The 16,734-nt window shown below is 51.3% G+C and overlaps 1 protein-coding gene across 1 annotated transcript in view; it reads right to left on the reverse strand.

Annotated features, from left to right (window-relative positions):
* FRMD6 (FERM domain containing 6) overlaps positions 1-16,734 on the reverse strand; it is a 47,133-nt gene that overhangs the window by 24,858 nt on the left and 5,541 nt on the right. Inside the window, exons 2-7 of the mRNA XM_019518352.1 lie at positions 16,573-16,702; positions 13,567-13,657; positions 9,434-9,513; positions 8,076-8,152; positions 6,785-6,971; positions 155-310 (exon numbers count right to left, since the gene is read on the reverse strand). Of these exons, the coding sequence (XP_019373897.1) occupies positions 155-310; positions 6,785-6,971; positions 8,076-8,152; positions 9,434-9,513; positions 13,567-13,657; positions 16,573-16,671 (690 nt within the window). The 5' untranslated portion in view covers positions 16,672-16,702. The remainder of the gene's footprint in view (positions 1-154; positions 311-6,784; positions 6,972-8,075; positions 8,153-9,433; positions 9,514-13,566; positions 13,658-16,572; positions 16,703-16,734) is intronic.

Consider the following 16,734-nt stretch of genomic DNA (forward strand, 5'->3'; position numbering starts at 1 on the left):
CCCCCATCTGCAGCACAGACTGAGCCGCTATAATGATCAAGTGACATTTCGAAGGTGACTCTTCCCATTGCACGCTGGAAATGATTCAGCAGCTCCAAAGCCCCCCAGATCACAAGCCTGTTGCTCGGGCGGCAGAGCGGCAGCCCTCCCTTACCTTGTACAGCCTGTAGTAATGAACGGCCACGTCATCCAGCCGCACGGCCTCCTTAATGTATTTGAGATGGGCTTCCGAGGCCGTCAACTCAAACTGATCTTTGTGCATGTTCGGGATGTGCTTTAGGATGTAGTCTTTCCCGCGCTTGGTCACCACCTGGGAGGAGACAAGCAAGGGATGCTGTTCAGTGCCCGCAGCGGGGAGGGGAAGAGCAGTGTGCAACCAGCCGCTGCGCCCTTAAATGCTTGGCAAGTGCTAAAAAAAAGGGTTAGGCCATCACGCTCCAACCCCTTGTTAGCCTGTCTGCTTCAAACATAGTTCATGCCCTTGGGCCTTGCAGTCTTTAATGCATCAGCCCCATCCTTGCCACCACCCATCTGGTAGGGAGGTGCTATCATCGCCGTTTCCAATGGGTAAACTGAGGCATGGAGATGCTGAACGCTTCTCTATTGCATCGCAGCAGTGGGTCCCGACTTGTTGGGGGTAGAAAACGGAGGGCTCGAGTGCACCCTGCCCACGTCAGGCTTGACCCAGCGCTCGCCTTGTTTGCAGCTTGCCTGAGGATGGGGGTAGGCTCAGGCTGCCGGGTGCTGGGACCTGCCCCAGTGCTGAGTGACTGGGCCCGGGTCACATCAGACGTGTGCAGCTGAGGAGGGACCTGAACACCAGACCAGAGCATGGAAGGGATGGGATCCTGCCCAGTGCCATCTCTCCTCTCCCCGTGGGGCTAGGCTGGACATGGGTCAGGCAAGCCCCTCACCTCCCGAGTGAAAGCATCCATCTTTCCTTCACCCGGGAAGCTTTCCAAAAACACTCCGGAGCTGCTAACACCCACAGCAGATGTATGGAGAGCCTGAGCCAAAAGAAGCCAGGGGAATAATTCCTCCCCCTCCACCCCCGTTTTCACTGGGCTTTTGGATCAGGCCCTAAAGAGTCCCAGGAAACCCACAGTTGGGGCCCGATTTTTCTGCATCACGGGGCTGCACGACGGGATTCACGAGTCGGGGCGGATCTGGGGCTCAGGCAGTGCATCCGCCTATATATGGAGAATGATCGCGGAGCAGAGGGGTTTATAAACAGGGCTGACATTCCTCCCAATCGCAGTCGCATGATCTCAGTGCGGGCCCCGGCTGGGGGAAGGGGATGGAGAGCTGTACGGCAGAGCAGCAGGCGACGGCGCCACTGGAAGCAGGGTAAATCAGACCCAGCTGCGGTCTGCGCGGCTGTGCCCAAACGCGCTTGCTGGAAGCTGCCTTGCCTGCACTTCCCCCTGCAGACATCCCCTCCTGCCAGCCCTCTTGCAAGAGCTGCAGCAGAATAAATGAGTCTCCTCGTTTTGCAAGCGTGGAAGCAGGAACAGAGAGGTGAAGAAGCAAGGGACTGGGGCCCCAAACAGAGGAACAGATGTATATTGGTATTTGACATCAGTGGAAATGACCCCAGGGCAGGGATGGATCCAGAGCGGGGGGAGGCAATGTGGTCACATCGCACTTTGACCAGCTGGTCCCTGCTTTCAGCTGGCTCCGGAGCCTACTGCGCAGCTCTCGAGCAAAAGCTGCTCGAGGATTTGGAAGAGTTTAGGCAACCTCATTTGAGCACGTCCAGCCTGTTGCAGTTCTCGCTAAGGACCCTTTCCAGGGAGAAGCATTTACAGATCTGAAGTTAAAACCTATGCCCCTCACTTTGCTGGCATAGCTAAAAGTAGCCGGGTGTGGGGGGGAAGAAATCACTCTTTTAGCCGACATCGCTACTGCAACAAAACTGAACCGAAGCAGTTATTGCAGCAGCCAAGTCCTCTCCTTGCATCAGCTTATTTTGTTCAGAAAACGATCCTGGTTAAAAACCAGAAACAAAACAACCAACCAACCCCTTTCTCCAGTATAAGCTGGAGGGTTTCCCAGCAGAGCTCTAGCAGCAAACGCTGCCTGTTTTGGGCAACGCCTTCACGTTTATGAAGACAGATGCGGTGAACTGCAGGCAGAGGTGGGCACAACAGTTAATCAAATAGCTTCCCCCACTCCTTTCATAACCAGGAGAGAGATCCAGCTCATACGTCTGAGTGCCAGCTGTGAACGCCACTGTAACAAAGCCTGTGAACGCCCACGGAGCTTCAGCAGAATTATTCCAGCCGTTTAAGAAATAAAACACAATCCCAAAAAGCGTATTTTTACTTCCATTTTAGGCTGCTGCTTTCAAAGGAGCCTAAAGGAGTTAAATAAATACATCAATCCTATTTGAAATTCACAACATCGCTGAGTGCCTAACTCCTCTAGGCTCCTTTGAAATGCTCGAAGGGGGATTTTAAATGTCCCCGCAGTTGGTTATCAGATCAGCAAGCAAAAGGATGCCTGTGTGAGTACTGCGCAGCATATTAGAGCAACCTGCCAAAGCACCTTTGTATGACATGCAGCGACCCTGGGCTCGGCAGAAAAGGGAAAAAAGGGGTAATAACACTCAGGTTGAAAAAAGATGAAAAAGGAGTTGGCCGGCTTCAGGAAGTGCATAAATCAAAGGGAACAATTGGGCCTACATCTTTATTGACCTTGTTATGTGGCACAGCCAGGCCTGGCAGTGGCTACTGTGAAAAACACGAAGGTATCCAAGGTTGTAGCCATATTGGTCTACAGGAAAAGGCAATCAGGACTCAGAGTAGAGATGATACCTTTTATTAGACCCACAAGATTTTTGCAAAAAATATGAAAGACATTTTGCAATTAAAGAATTTTGGGGGTTTTTTTGCAAAAATCTCGTGGGTTTAATAAAAGATATCATCGCTATTATGAGCCCCAATTGCCTCTGGCACCAAGAAATCACGGGTACGTTGGTACCTGGCCTTCAAATACATACCAGGATATTGTGGGGCAGGCTCTGTAGTTGCTCCTTCACTCAACTAATACTGATGGCATCTGCAATGCCTTGCCTGGAAACTGTTCACCTTTTCTCTAACGTTGTTTGAGGAAGTAGTGACTGCGGGAAGGACATCTGGGCAAGGCTGGGAGGCAACTGAATGTGTGGTCCCAGTATGATGTGGCAGCTCAAGGACGGACATATGAAATTGGGATGTAAAGGGGATGACTGTGCACCAGTTGCTCTGTGCTAAGTGCCTCTGTGCATGTGCTCTTACCCTGCGGGAAGCAGATGCTGAACTGATATAACTTACCCCTTTTACTGAGGGATGAGCTATTGTGGTTTAAGTTTCTGCTAGCCACAGCTAAGAGTGTGCACACAGGCATTTACCACTTGTGCTAAAGCCCTGCCTTGCCTTTTATCCCACATTAAATTGCCTGTATGCCCATACCTTTGCAAAGTGAGTGCAGGCCGTGGTAGCATAAGCAGAATATCGAGTCTGAAGAGGGAGGTGGCGTTACCCTGGCATGTGGAATTCACAAGATCCTTGCTGCAACTCTGGGGCCAGCTCCAGTGACCGCGTGGCTGAAAGGATGCTGACAGAGTGGAAACAGCTCAGCGGAAGAGCCATGGGAACGACTTGTGGCCACAGCTGAAAAGCATCCAGTGTGCAGTTATAGCGCCACTGAAACGGGAGCATGGCATTTTGAGCTGCTCTGCTTTCTGCCTCCAGACAGGGGTACAGCAGGTATCCAGCGCTCCGGCCTGCATGTACATGGTCCGTGGAGGGTGCTGGCACCCAGGCTTTTAAGTCTTGAGTCTTTTACCTGCACCGGGCACTTTGCAGGGTATCAGAGCTGGCAGGAGGGGCACTGAACGGGAGCTTAGAGGATGGGGCTTCAAGCTGTAATGCTGTTAGAGGGTGACCAGGGACACGTCACTCACTCTCAGGGCCAGAGCTGTGTCTACCTCTTAGATCCTCCAAATGGCACCTTATTCTACCCTGCTCAAGTCCCTGCAAAAACCCTGACACATCTAATATTGCCCATCTTTGCCTACTTCATGAAAAGCAGGGGGCCTTTCTGCCTTACTGGTTTTCAGGGACTCAAACTGGGCAGAACAGGATCACACATGGGGACCTAGTAGAGGGAACAGGCTGTGGCCTAGTGGCCCCTTCATCTCTGGGGTGCCACGAGGTGCTCACATCCTACATGGTGAGGGACTACACTGAGATGAGGTTTGTAGGTTTGAATACCAGCTCTGCCTTCCCCTCCCTGGGAGGCATTTTTTTAAGTCATCTAGCTTCTCTACCTCGGTTTTCCTGCCTGTTAAATGGGAATGGTGCTCTTAGGGGATTCGAGAGGATGGGTTTAAAGGTGGCAGGGTGTGAGGTGTTTTCAGCATGACAAAGGCTGAGACTCATCCTCATTTATTTCCAGCCAGCAGCCCGGCCAAGCTGGACGGGGAGAGAGGCGCTCGCTTGTGATGACGCTCAGCCTCGAGCCAAACCAGGACCTGCTCCCCTCCCGCTCTCACCAGCCACCGGCAGCCCGAGCAGCAAGCTCGCTATGCCTCTGTCCGTGCATACAAAGCCTGGCACGTGCGGGAGCCTTTGCAGGCTTGGAGCCCGCGACACAGGCAGGCTTCATGCAGCTGAAGACAAATGAGCCGCCCTGTAGAGCTGCTTAAAAAGGCCTCGTTACCTTGACATGCCTCTGCGTGGGGCGCCTGAACGTGTCAGATTCCAGCGGCTGGTAGAAACCCCCTCTCCCCAGAATAGCCTGGCGTCTAAAAATAAGCCAAGTGTTTTATAAACGGCACTGCTGTGCCTCTGCCGAGGTTTAGAAGGGTCTTGTCAGCAAAGCGGATGCCGACCTGGGGCCCAACCCAGCAAAGCAATTAAGCATGGGCTTAACTTAAGCCCGTGAGCAGTCCAGATGGACTGCATGCATGCTTAAAACTTCAGAGCGTGGCTGGAGCTGTGGCAGGCCAATAAATCCTGTGCAAAGTGCGGTCAAAGGCCCAGAGAACAGGCACTGAAGACACAGAGAGGAATGGCTTCTCCTCCCCAGTGTCTTGGTGCCTGTGCTGAGGTGACAGCAGCAGGTGCTGGGCCAAGGGCACCCCTGGGCTGAAACAGTGTAAAACAGCCTCCGTGTCATATTGCATCTGTGGGATTTTGGAGGAGATTTGTGTGCACCTGGCTGGGGTGAGAACCGAATGCACTGTGCAGGATCCAGGGCAGGGTATGACGGGACTCTCGGATGGGGGCAGCCAGGTGGGAATGGGGCACGTCCCTGGGAGCGTGCCAAGTGGGATGGAAACAAGTGCTGGATGTGTCTTTTCCTGCGCTAGGGGGATGAATGTTGCTGAGAGCCGAGGAAACCCCGCTGAAAGGCCAGAGCACTCCGGGGTGACGGGCATGGGCTAGCTTGGGCCAGGGTAGGGGCTGTCTCCCTCTTAGGGTGCCCCATACTGAATGTAACAGCTGTCATCTAGGTGGCAAACCACCCAGGACCTCCCAGGGCGGCAGGAACCTGGGACCTCATGGGAGACCTTGTGGGACTGCGGGCTGCTTGCAAGGGCCTGTCAGCAAGGGCAGGGTCCCGTGGGGCTCCTCTTGCCCCTAGGGAGTACGCTGGGGTAGCACGGCCTGCTCCTCTCCCCGGGCCTGGGCATGAGCTCATTCTGTCATGCCAGAAGCACGAAGGGCTCTTATGTAATGGGCATGACATCATGCTTTGCAGGCTGCAGCTATTCACAGCCCTGCAGCTGTCACAGGCTATTAATAATCCAGACTGAAGCATCGCCGGCATCTCTCGCGCACGACCCTCCGACTCGGAGGGGCAGGAGCGGTCTGTGGGGGGGAGTGCCGCCGGCTGCCCGTGCCCCCGCCAGCGCTCCCTTCCCTGTCCTTTAGAAAGGGGGTAGGGAGGGGGATGGGCTGCCTACAGCAGCCCCAGCCTGACCCCTGCGGCTACCTGTGCAGACAGTGATGGGCTGGGAGGGAAAGAGAAACTCAACCTCCCCTCCTGCTCCTTGCCAGGGCGCCGCTGAAAGCACCAGCTCAGCAAAATGGGCTGCTCCCCTCCCCCTTCGCAGCAGCAGCTGTGCAGAGGGAGGGCGAGGCAGGGGCGCCGGGTAGGAGCTCCACGATGCCTCGCTGAAGGGTTGGACCCAGCTCCGCTTGGGCAGGGCATGCCTAAACACAGCATGTGCAGGCACACAGGGCCCTCGGGCACAGCACTGCTCCTTGCGCATCAAGCCGTGTGGCATCGTCTCTGCATTCATGCCATCATCCTTGGGCACCACTGCCACCCAGGTCCAGGGGTCACGGGGGGTGGGAGGGTGTTGCACAGCTTCACCTGGACTAGTTGAGCACTGCAGAGGTAGTTTGCACAGTGGGTGCATCTAATCTTCATGTTTTTTTCCACCCCAGGCTGCAAAGCCCCTTGTTGCTCTCTGGCAGCCTGGCTGCAGCAGGTGTGATAGGAGGAAGGCCACCGAAAAGAATGCAAGCAGCATGGGTGCCACACACCAGCCTTGCAGTCACCCCCATACACCCTTCCTACATCTGCCCTTCCCTTGCTGCTCTGCTGCTTTGCACCCAGTAAAGCACAGCTAAGACAGCTGGGGCTCCTTCTTGCCTATTCATCCCCTTTTGGGGCTATTTCTTCCCGCATCTGCATCCTATCCCCACTGCCTCCTGCTCTCTGCACGGTGGGAAGGATGAAGTAGATGCCATGGGGGCCTGTGCCAGGGAAAGCACGAGGAAGCACCTACCCAGGCAGGGAAGTAGGCTTCTGGCTCAAAGTATTTTCCAAAGTGCTTGTTCCGCTTGAAGTTGCCCAGGTCGGCTTGCAGCGCAAACGCCGCCAGAAGGAAGTAAGCCTCCTCGCGCAGCACACACTGGGAATGCAGCACTTGCTTCCTCAGGTGCCAGTAATAGTAGTAGCGTGCCGTTCTGTCGCTGGACGGGGAGAAAGAGAAGATGGCTGGTGAGGACCCCGCAAATCTTGGAGCACTGGGCCCTGGCACAGAGCAGGGCAATGCCCAGCCGGGGGCTGCTCGCCGAGATCACCCACCCGCCACCTCCATCCTCAAAAGGGAGCCCATGGGAGCTCAGGAGCTTCATCTTACCTCTCTCTTCTCCACAGTGAACAATTCCCACCGGTTATGAAAGCAGCTATTCCCCCTTGTCTGCAAACCCTGAATACAATCTCAGCAGTTCACTCCCTCTTACAGCACTTTAGGGCGAGATGTCCCCAGCCAGTACCTCTTACAGCTAGCAAACTAAGCGCGTGAAAAACGTGCTGCCCTGCGTTCTGCCGAAGGACTCCACCAAATGTCTAGGCAACGCTTGGTTTAACACGCTGGCAGAAGTATTCGCGTGCCTGATCCTGGCATCCCTGAGTCTCATTTGGATTTCTCCAAGTCGCAGATTTTCCAAACAAGCTTGCCTGTGTATTTCAAGGAGGTCCCAGGGAGCTGGGGCTTGCACTGGAGCAACTCTATGCAAGAGACAGGGGCAAACAGGCACTTGCACCCACAGGCTTGCACTGGCCCACGGGAAACACGAAGCTATACCTCCTGCAAGCCAGGAGCTGGGTGTTTCAGTCAGGAAATGCCTGCCCTGTTAGGGGAGTGTGTCAGCAGGCATCCTGTGTGCGAGCACTTTTTGAAGTGTGGGCTCCCTGCCATACACCGCTAATTAGCCAGAAGCTGCATCCTGTGTGCTTTTGGCTTTACAATGGGAAAAGAAAGGCTGCGATCCCCTGCCCCCAGCCAACCTGCAACTTCTCGAAGAGACTTGCTGAATCTTGCTTAATTGAAGAAAACCACCCATAATATCTCTCTCTTTAAAACAGCTGCACAGTAACACACTATCCATTTTACATTTCTTTCCTTTTACATTAACAGAGGCTAAGAACAAATAAATATTCATCCTGCAAAACCCTGTTCAAACTCTAACCAGCTAGAAACACCCAGGATGTTTTCCATTCAATCCCATTGCTTATTAAGGGTTTTTTTTTGCTGTTATAAAAATGCATCTGTTGACACTTTCGTCCCCTACCTTATCAATCTGCCATTTTCCACGTAATATTGCACTCGAAAGTGGATAATCATTGGTGGACCGAATTGGTCAATGCCCTGCGTGAAAGACAGAAATGTTTAGCATTCTCTCTACAGAGGGTACAAAGGGGCAAATAACTCAATGGGAAGATCAGTGTTTACGCTGGTCTCTGAAATGTCAGGAAAATCACGCAGTCTTGGATGCTTCAGGACAAAATTCATCACCACGGCCCCCTCCCCTAAAAAGCCTGAGGAGACCAAACAATTTGAAGGATGTTGACCCAAACCGGGATGTCTCTCTAAACTGGATCCTTTTTTATTTTAATAAAATGTTTCCTGCATGTTTGCAGAATCTGCCGTGTCCTGAAAACTTTCAAGAGAAAAAAAACTGAAAGGAAAAAAAAACAGCCCGGTAGCCTGCTGGCTCATCTTGGCTACCCTCCACCCATTCTTTTCTCATCTTCCTCTCTCACCAAAAGTCAAGTTAGCCATGGGGCAGGATGCTTCTCGACACAAAAAAATGCTCACTTTCCATTTCAAGTAAGAATTATATTTTAAAAAAAGGGTTAGATTTCCAAAGTGACAAAGAAATTCAACAGAAAGGTCAGAGAAAAGGTGGAAGAAAAATGAAGGTGGCTTCCAAAGTACGGCTAGAGGATGTCTGTGAGATTTTACAGAACCTGTGAGTTTTTAAAAATGCATTTCTCCCAGCTCTTAGGGAAAGGCATGCTATTGCCATGGTATGCATTTGTTATCTTAGTGCATTTCCCCCCTGTTATCTCAAGCCTCCAGCAAGGGATGCTGTGAACACCACTTTGCAGAGCTTTAGTTCGGGCTCCTGGAGCGACCCCTTGTTACTCACTTTTATCAGGTAGCCCCTACCCCCAGGCCTGATGCCTGGGTTTCTGGGCTAACTGCTCTTAATAGCTCTGCCTTTTATAACAAGGGCTCATTACAGAGCCCTAATGTCATTGCCCAGCTTTCCCTAAATAGTTTGCAAGGGATCCTCTGCGCAAGCCTAGGAACCTGCATTATTTCAACACATGATGAACCTCCTGGTTCTCCTCGTTAGGCGCTTTGCCTGGAAAAGCTTCAGCTGCCCTCTTGTTAGGAGGCCAGAAGGGAACACAAATTCAAAAGCAATCTCAAGCCCTCTGTGCCCCTGTCTTCATCAGGTTCAATTACTTTTCCATGCTTCAAAGCTTCCTCTTCCCCTCACAACTTGCAAACCTTTCCCTGGTGGGTAATGGCCAAGCCTACCCGAAACACTGACTCTGCAGAGAACATGACCCGGAGGCAGGATACAACCAGCCGTCATTCCCGGGCTCTCCCCCCAGCCACGGCCTACTACTACTGTACCTTGCTGGCTTCTTTCTTCCATTCCTTTGGGCAGTACTTGTAGAGTTTCTGGGTCAAGTCCATATAGACGTGCTCATTGTCTGTGTTGGAAAGAGAAGAGGTAAGATGGAAGAATGCAAGGTGGAAGAATGCAAAAGCTTTCCCTGGATTTTTTTGAGAGAGACCATCTCACTCCCACCATTAAAGATGCTGAGACCACAGGAATCAACCTTATGGTGAGAACACATGAATCAACCAGGCTGCGGCGTGAACAAGAAGCAATCATGCCTTCACCCTCGGGCACTTCATGCCTTTATAAGCCAAGCTCCCGTTGCCCAGTCGGTCAGTAGGGGAAGTATTGGTTTCACTGAGAATGTGACTCGTCTTAGCTCCATCTCTTGGCCACAGTTGGCTCCATTCGTCATGCTAAATGCCACTCATTAGTGACAGGAGTTAGGGAGTAGCAGCCTCCCTCCTGCTTCATAAATCAACCGAGGCCAGATCCCACTGTGATTTACGGGTTGTTAATGTTATTACTTTATTTCCCAAAGGGCCTAACCTGGCTCAGGGCTCTACTGTGTGAGGCGTGGGACAGGCAGAGGACTGAAGAGGGAGAGTTAATATTTTCCCTGTCTGCGTATTTTTCCAAGACCCTTTATTTTTGACCTTATAAAAGGTGCTGATCAACACTGAGATGGCAAGAGCAAAGGGACAACAATCAGGCTTCGGATGGGATCGTTCAAGCTGTTACTCGGATAACAGGATTCATAGCAGGATGGTATCGCCCAGCCGAAAACTGGACAGCAGCAGGTAGAGCCCGACTTGCAACTCCAGAATAGGGAAGTCATTCTTGCTCCAGTGAGCACAAAGGGAAAAAATAATGCCCCAGCCCTGCACCCACCTGAAACACCATGCTTCCTACTGAGTCCCTATAAGACCTCTGCTAGTCGGGCACTGCCTTGCACTGACGGTTCCTTGAAGGTGCCCCAGGCTTCTTCCTCGGTGGCTACAGTGGGTTTAGAAAAAGTGCAATGGATCCGAGGAGATCAGTTCTTGCCGGCCAACATATAGGACTTTGCATTTGTGCACAGTGAGTTTCTCCTGCCTCTTGTGACCATCCACTTCAGACAGCCTCTCAGAGGTTCCTCCCCATCCTCTCTTGCTCTGGCCATAACGAGTAGTTTTGTATCAAGAACGACTGTCACCACTTCATGGTTCGTCCTTTCTCCAGACAACACCTTTGCACCCCAGTCCTAGTATTGACACACTTGAGTTTTTAAACATTTCCTTATTTACGTATGGTGCCAAAGGGGGCGAATTTTAATGCCCAGGTTAAAATCTAGTTCCAGGAATAAACGGGCCAGAGGTAGGTCTCCTTTGAGAATGAACTCAGGTGCTCTAAGGATACATGTAGACCAGTTTTTCAACCTTTTTTTTAAATTTGAGGATCCCAAAAAAATTTCGAATGGAGGCACAGCCCCCTTTGAATTATAAGTGTGGGTATTCACATACTTTTGATTGATCATAGTAATCTTTTGCAGACCCCTTTTGACATAGGCTGCGGACACCCAGGGGCTGGCGGACCACAGATCGAAAACCACTGATCTAGAGGGTCAGCTGCCCTCAACACAGATTCAGGCCCTACCATGTAACGGTGAGACATACAACATATCAAAGTGGACTTATTGAATTGTTAAGTGTTTGGGGGGAAGACTGCAGCAGCTGCCTGGTTGTAGGAGTGCTGCTATTATAGGGATTAAAAGTGTTAGATGTTTAATAATGGAAATGGTCAGTTGTGGACACAGCTGGGCTTTTTTAAATTGAAACCAGTTGATTTTGCCTGAGCAGAAGCAATGGCTCTACAGTGCTCCCAAAACGCCGAGAAAGAAAACAGCTCTTCCACATAACCGCGCATGGAAAGGATAGGTCTCTCCTTTGTCTGTGCCCTGCTCGTTACTCCAGTCTCCCCATCAGCTCCTTCTTGTGCTAAGATCGCAGGTGCCAGTATTAGGTCTCTGGAGCATGCTTTCCACAATGCAAGTCAATTAATTAATGCTGGAAGGGCAGAATTGCAATGTTGGAAGGGCTAAGGGTCTAATCACAGCTACTTAAACACCACTTCCATGGGGATACAATGTACCCAGTGGGACAATGACCAAACCCACTGCAAGACACTTTGCTCTACCTAAGGTCAAGGCCCCCCGAGTATTTGCCATCCATGCTCTTATTGCTGGATACGGGCTGAGGAGCTGGCAGAGCCGGTGTTAAGAGATCGGGAGGCTTTCCATTCAGAGAGAAAACGGTTTGCATGCTGAACTCCAACCATCCTTGCACTTGCATTTCCCTAAGAGCCAAGCAAACCTCCTCCGACCCAGCTACCGAGGAGGTGGAAGACTTCCTCCCTGTCCCCCCTCTACTCACTTGATGTGTTACTGTTTTTTTTCCAGGGATTTGAGCCAAGGAACAAGGATCGTTCCTACACACCCACCTACAACTCAGGTGCCCAACAGGTGGGAAAGGATCTGGCCTTTTCTGCCAGGTCCCTCCTTGAACAGGCTACACAGCAGAGAACAGCTGTTGCTCTGGTCCTGCCTGTAGCATTTGGGAAGGGTCGGAGCTTGCATGTATTTATTAAGGTCCCAGCCTGGGATTCCCGAGACATTTAAAACAAGGTAAAAGCCTGGTGTTTTGGGGAGAGGGAGTCGATGTGAAGACTAGTACAAAAGCACACATCACGTGGTGGCAGCTTCCTGCCTACAAAGCCCTTTCGGGGCTCCCCTACACCCTTGCTGCCGCCGACTGCATGCAGGCAAAGGGAATACAGCACACACTGCTGGGAGTTGGACAAGACAGCAAGCTCCAAGTCAATGATAAAGCCTCAGCCCCGAGTCTGGGTCCACAATTGGATTTAACAATCTCTACATTGCATGGAGGAGGACTGCCCAACCGCTAAACCAAACCATCCCACTCGTCGCTGACTGGGAGATGGCAGGAGACGCCGGGACCCCAGTTCAGTAATTACTGGAGCATGCGCTCAAGGCCCAGGGACACCAATGAGACGCAGCCATGTGCCAATGCGTGCTGTTGAATAGCTTTGCTGATCTGAGGCCTCAGTCCAGCCCAGCCGTTGACACTTGCCCTCCCTTCCCATGCAACGTACCCCTTTGGCTAGTCTGCCGTCTGGTAGCAATCATCTCTCAATCACACATGACTCCAAGAGATACGGCTGGTGAGCAGACAAGAAAGTCAATCGGGTCACATAAAAGCTAGGGCGGGCTTTGAAGGAAATCAGAACATATTTTTTTAGTCTAGCCTGCAAAGGAGCTCTTATTTATTTACTGAAGTGGCGATTAAACAACATTTTGGGGAAACATGAAGAGTATGTGAATGCTCATTTAACAGCAGCTGTGCTCAGCAGGGGCATGAACCACATCTCACTGACCTCAGAGCGCTGCAGCTGGCCCCTGGAGATTAGAAAATGTAACAGTGTGCACAGCCATTTATTTAAACACAGGAGGTAGAGAGAAATTGCAAGACCTAGATGTGAGACGATCCTAGCCCCACAGTTTTATCCTGGTATCCACTTTCGTATAGACCTGTCCATTGATCTCAAATGAAATTTCTCCGGGAAGCGAGACACTTTTACAACGGCCAATAATTCACGTCTATCACTGCTTTCTGGTATAATGCAAAAGTTATTTATTACCATTTAACTCATGGACTGGCAAGTGAATTCCTATCCTGGCAACCCAGACACTTCTCTTGCATATCACAGCCGACACAACTAGATTGCACGGATAGAACGAAAGATCCACAGTCAAAAAATACCAGAAGCTCCTTTATGGCTGCAGAGAACAGGACAAGAAACAGCAGTCTTACATTGCAACAAGGGGAAATTTAGGTGGGAGATAAGGAAGAACTTTCTGACTATGAGGATGGTTAAGCCCTGGAACAAATTACCTAGAGAGGATGGGTAATCTCCATCCCTGGAAGTTTTAAACAGCAGATTAGACAAGCACTTTGCTCGGATGGTTTAGAAAGGGATGTTCCTGCCCTGAGCAGGGGGTGGGCAAGGTGATCGGACAAGGTCCCCTCCAGCCGTAGTTTACTAGGCTATTTGGCATACGGAGCTGGAAATTTTCCCCAAGACTTACTCTGTATGACGCTGAGTCCGAAGAGATGGCAGTCCTTCAACCTCAGAATGTCACACACCTGGACAAATAACTCATGACACAGTATTTTAACCTGCAATAAAACAGAGGATGCAAGACGTCAGTGAGAATCGGCAACACATTCTGTGCGCACTGGGCGAGCACGTAGGAGCAGCGGGTTCGATCCTGAAGCCTCCGCACAGACACAGCTTCCACGGAAAGTCAATGCAAGCTTTGCAAGCACGACCGTGGAAACAGGCCTTGCCTTTTGTCGCCTTTGTGCAGCTATAAAAAATGTCAAGGCCAAGCAAACAGACGCCTATGTCCCTTGTCATCGTGCCACAAATCCCTGACATTTGCAGCTGAGACAAAGGTGGGATTAATTTGTGGTGCTATTTAGCAGCAGGCTGCTATTTGCTTTGTGGCAGGAGAGCCTGGGCAGCCCGGAGCTGTCTGCGCTCTCCAGCCACCCCATGCAGATGCTGTGGGGGTTAAAGCAGCCCAATCCGGGGCACTGTGGGAATTCCCACACAGAATCAGGCCCCTCAAGTCCCAGGAGCACCTGACCAGCTCTCTCTTCTTACAGAGCCGTGCCTCAGGGAATTTGGGGGCACATCTCTGTAATCAGGAAAAGCCGGGGTTTCTCACGTACAGAGATGCAGCCCTGGGATTTCAGGGCATGTCTCCATAAGCAGGGAAAGTCAGGATTTTCCTGCAGAGAGAGACAGGGAAATCCTAGGGGGTACATCTCTAGAAGCAGGGAATCCCGACTTCCCCTGCTCAGGGAGATGCGCACTGGAGACTCCTGGGGACATATCTCTGTAAGAGGGAGAAGCTGGGCAGGTGCTCCCACGGCGTGTGGGACCCAATCCTGCACAGGACAGGACCCTGCAAGACCCAGGAGAACATGCCGTCCATTGTCCCACAGCATCAACAAGTGGGATAATGGGCGACATGTTTCACGCACTGACGTGGACCAGCTGTGTCAGGAGCAGGGATCCTGGTTTTCTCCGATTAAAAAAAATCCCCAATGTTCAGGTTAAAAAAGTAACCCAAAATCCACAAGTTTCCATGATCAAAATGAAACGCCACTATATACACATGTGTGTATTAGAGGCACTTCTTTTTAATCATGGAAACATGTGGATTTTGGGTTATATTTTTTAACCTGAACATTGGGGATTTTTTTTAATCAGAGAAAACCAGGATCCCTGGTCAGGACACATCCCAGGACACTTGGCTACGTCTACTTCTAGCCTAACAAGCCCTCCTCCACGCTGCAATTCGAAGCCTGCTATGCACAAACTATTCCAGGCAGCCAGCGGCCTCTGCGATACGTTCAGGGATTTGAGGTCCCACGGTCTCTGGGCAGGTCTGAAATTCACCCCGGTGACATAGGTACCTACCACTTTTGTTAGGAGAATATTTTTTCGCTACAGCAATACCAGGACTTAAGTTAGATGCACCCCGTTTGTCCTGCGTGAGATATTTACTGTGCAGTAAATGCCCCAGTGTCTACACATGTGCCCGTATTAGGGCACACAAAACTAAAAAAAACTCTGCATAAGAAGTTTTTTCATGTGCAGCACTGCATGTGCAGGCGCTGAACCGGGTGGTTAACCCCGCCTTGGAGCACCCTTGTGCCCAAGCCAGCCCCTCCGCAACACATTGAGCCCGGCTGGAGCAGACCCAGGCTGGCAGGCTGACCCCATGGCCCCTCTGCCAGACAGGGCTGCTCTGACCCATCTCGATGTGCAGTGGTCCCGGGTGCACATGCAAACTGCATGCCTGGGAGCTTCCCAGGAGCAATACACTGCGGAGCAATAAACTCCATGGTTTCTTCATGCCCATTAATGGCACATCTAAAACTGTAAGACTATGGGTTTGCTATGGTTTAAAAATGAGAAGGAACTGCAAGGGCCAGCAATGCTGCGGGCTCCTTCAATGCACGGTACACTTCCCTTCCCAATGGAGTGATCCCAATTCTCCATTCTCTTGCACAACTGCTTGCACCCATGTAAAGTGCAAGCAGTGTGGGTATAAGACTGATTCCAACTCATTTTAGACCCATGTCGGACTGTTGTATGTAGCTGTACACAGTGCTTGGGAAACAGGACTCAAGTCCCATACCCTCTGCTCTGAATCTACGGGGTGCAATATCCTTGGTTTCCTTCTCCAACCTAGGCCTCATGCACAACTGTTCTTCGAACCCACTCTACTTTTCAAAAGGCTGGGTTTTGCCCTCATCCCCTAGAAATCAGTGGGAGTTCTGCACGAATATGAAAAGCCCAAACAGGACCTGCAACCTTGATTATACCCAGCCCTTCGGCAGGCCGTGTCCTCATGAAGACAGCATGGAGCACACTCAAAATTGTCTCTCGGAGCAGTGCCCGATGCTGAAAGAGGACGAGGCAGGAGCGAAATTCTTAGGCATTTTCCAACAGGAATCACTTTTTTGGGAAAGTTGTGCTGCTTTTGCAAACAGGAGGATAAAAATAACAGCAATCTGACCTGCCTTGGAAACACACTTGTTAAAAATATCCGTGCGTTTCCTGTGCCTCAAATCAAAGTGTGTTTTCCAAAACACAAAGGGAAGGTTACTAAAAAAACCCCCAAAAGTCTCAAAGTAATCTAGAAGAGGGCTTGCAAGCACCACTGGGTAAGCTGTCAGGTCGTGTTCCCATCCCGTGTTTTGACGTGCGGGGCCACGGAGAAGCAAGGCGATGGTGCTTGTCAAGTGGCCTTGATAATAAATCCTGCTCTGCCCTTAATTCTGATAACCTGCTGCAAGAGAGTTGCCTTGGGCAGAGACTCTGCTCGGCTGTCAGTCATCTGGCCCCACGGGCATCACCTGCGTCATGGCAATCGCACTATGCGGCCAAGACAGAGCTTCGTTGGAGACTCCAGCGTGGGCCACGAAAATGAAGGCTAAGCAGGGTACGCGCTGGTTGAGAGGCACAAAGGAGAAAGGCCGGGGGCCAGCGCCTCGTGTCCCCTGCACATACATACGTGTATAATGATGTTGAGGGAGTCGTCGTTGGGGAGGAAGATGCAAACGCTGCGGCGGTCCTGCATGACTCTGTTATTATGGAAGTTCAATTTGTTCATCGTGTTCTGGGCTCTCTCTAGTGGATCGAGGGGCGCTCCTGGGCCTGGGAGAAACGGCTGGGT

This window comes from Gavialis gangeticus, unplaced genomic scaffold, assembly GCF_001723915.1.
Source record: "Gavialis gangeticus isolate Ggan-Ray unplaced genomic scaffold, GavGan_comp1, whole genome shotgun sequence".
NCBI lineage: Eukaryota > Metazoa > Chordata > Crocodylia > Gavialidae > Gavialis > Gavialis gangeticus.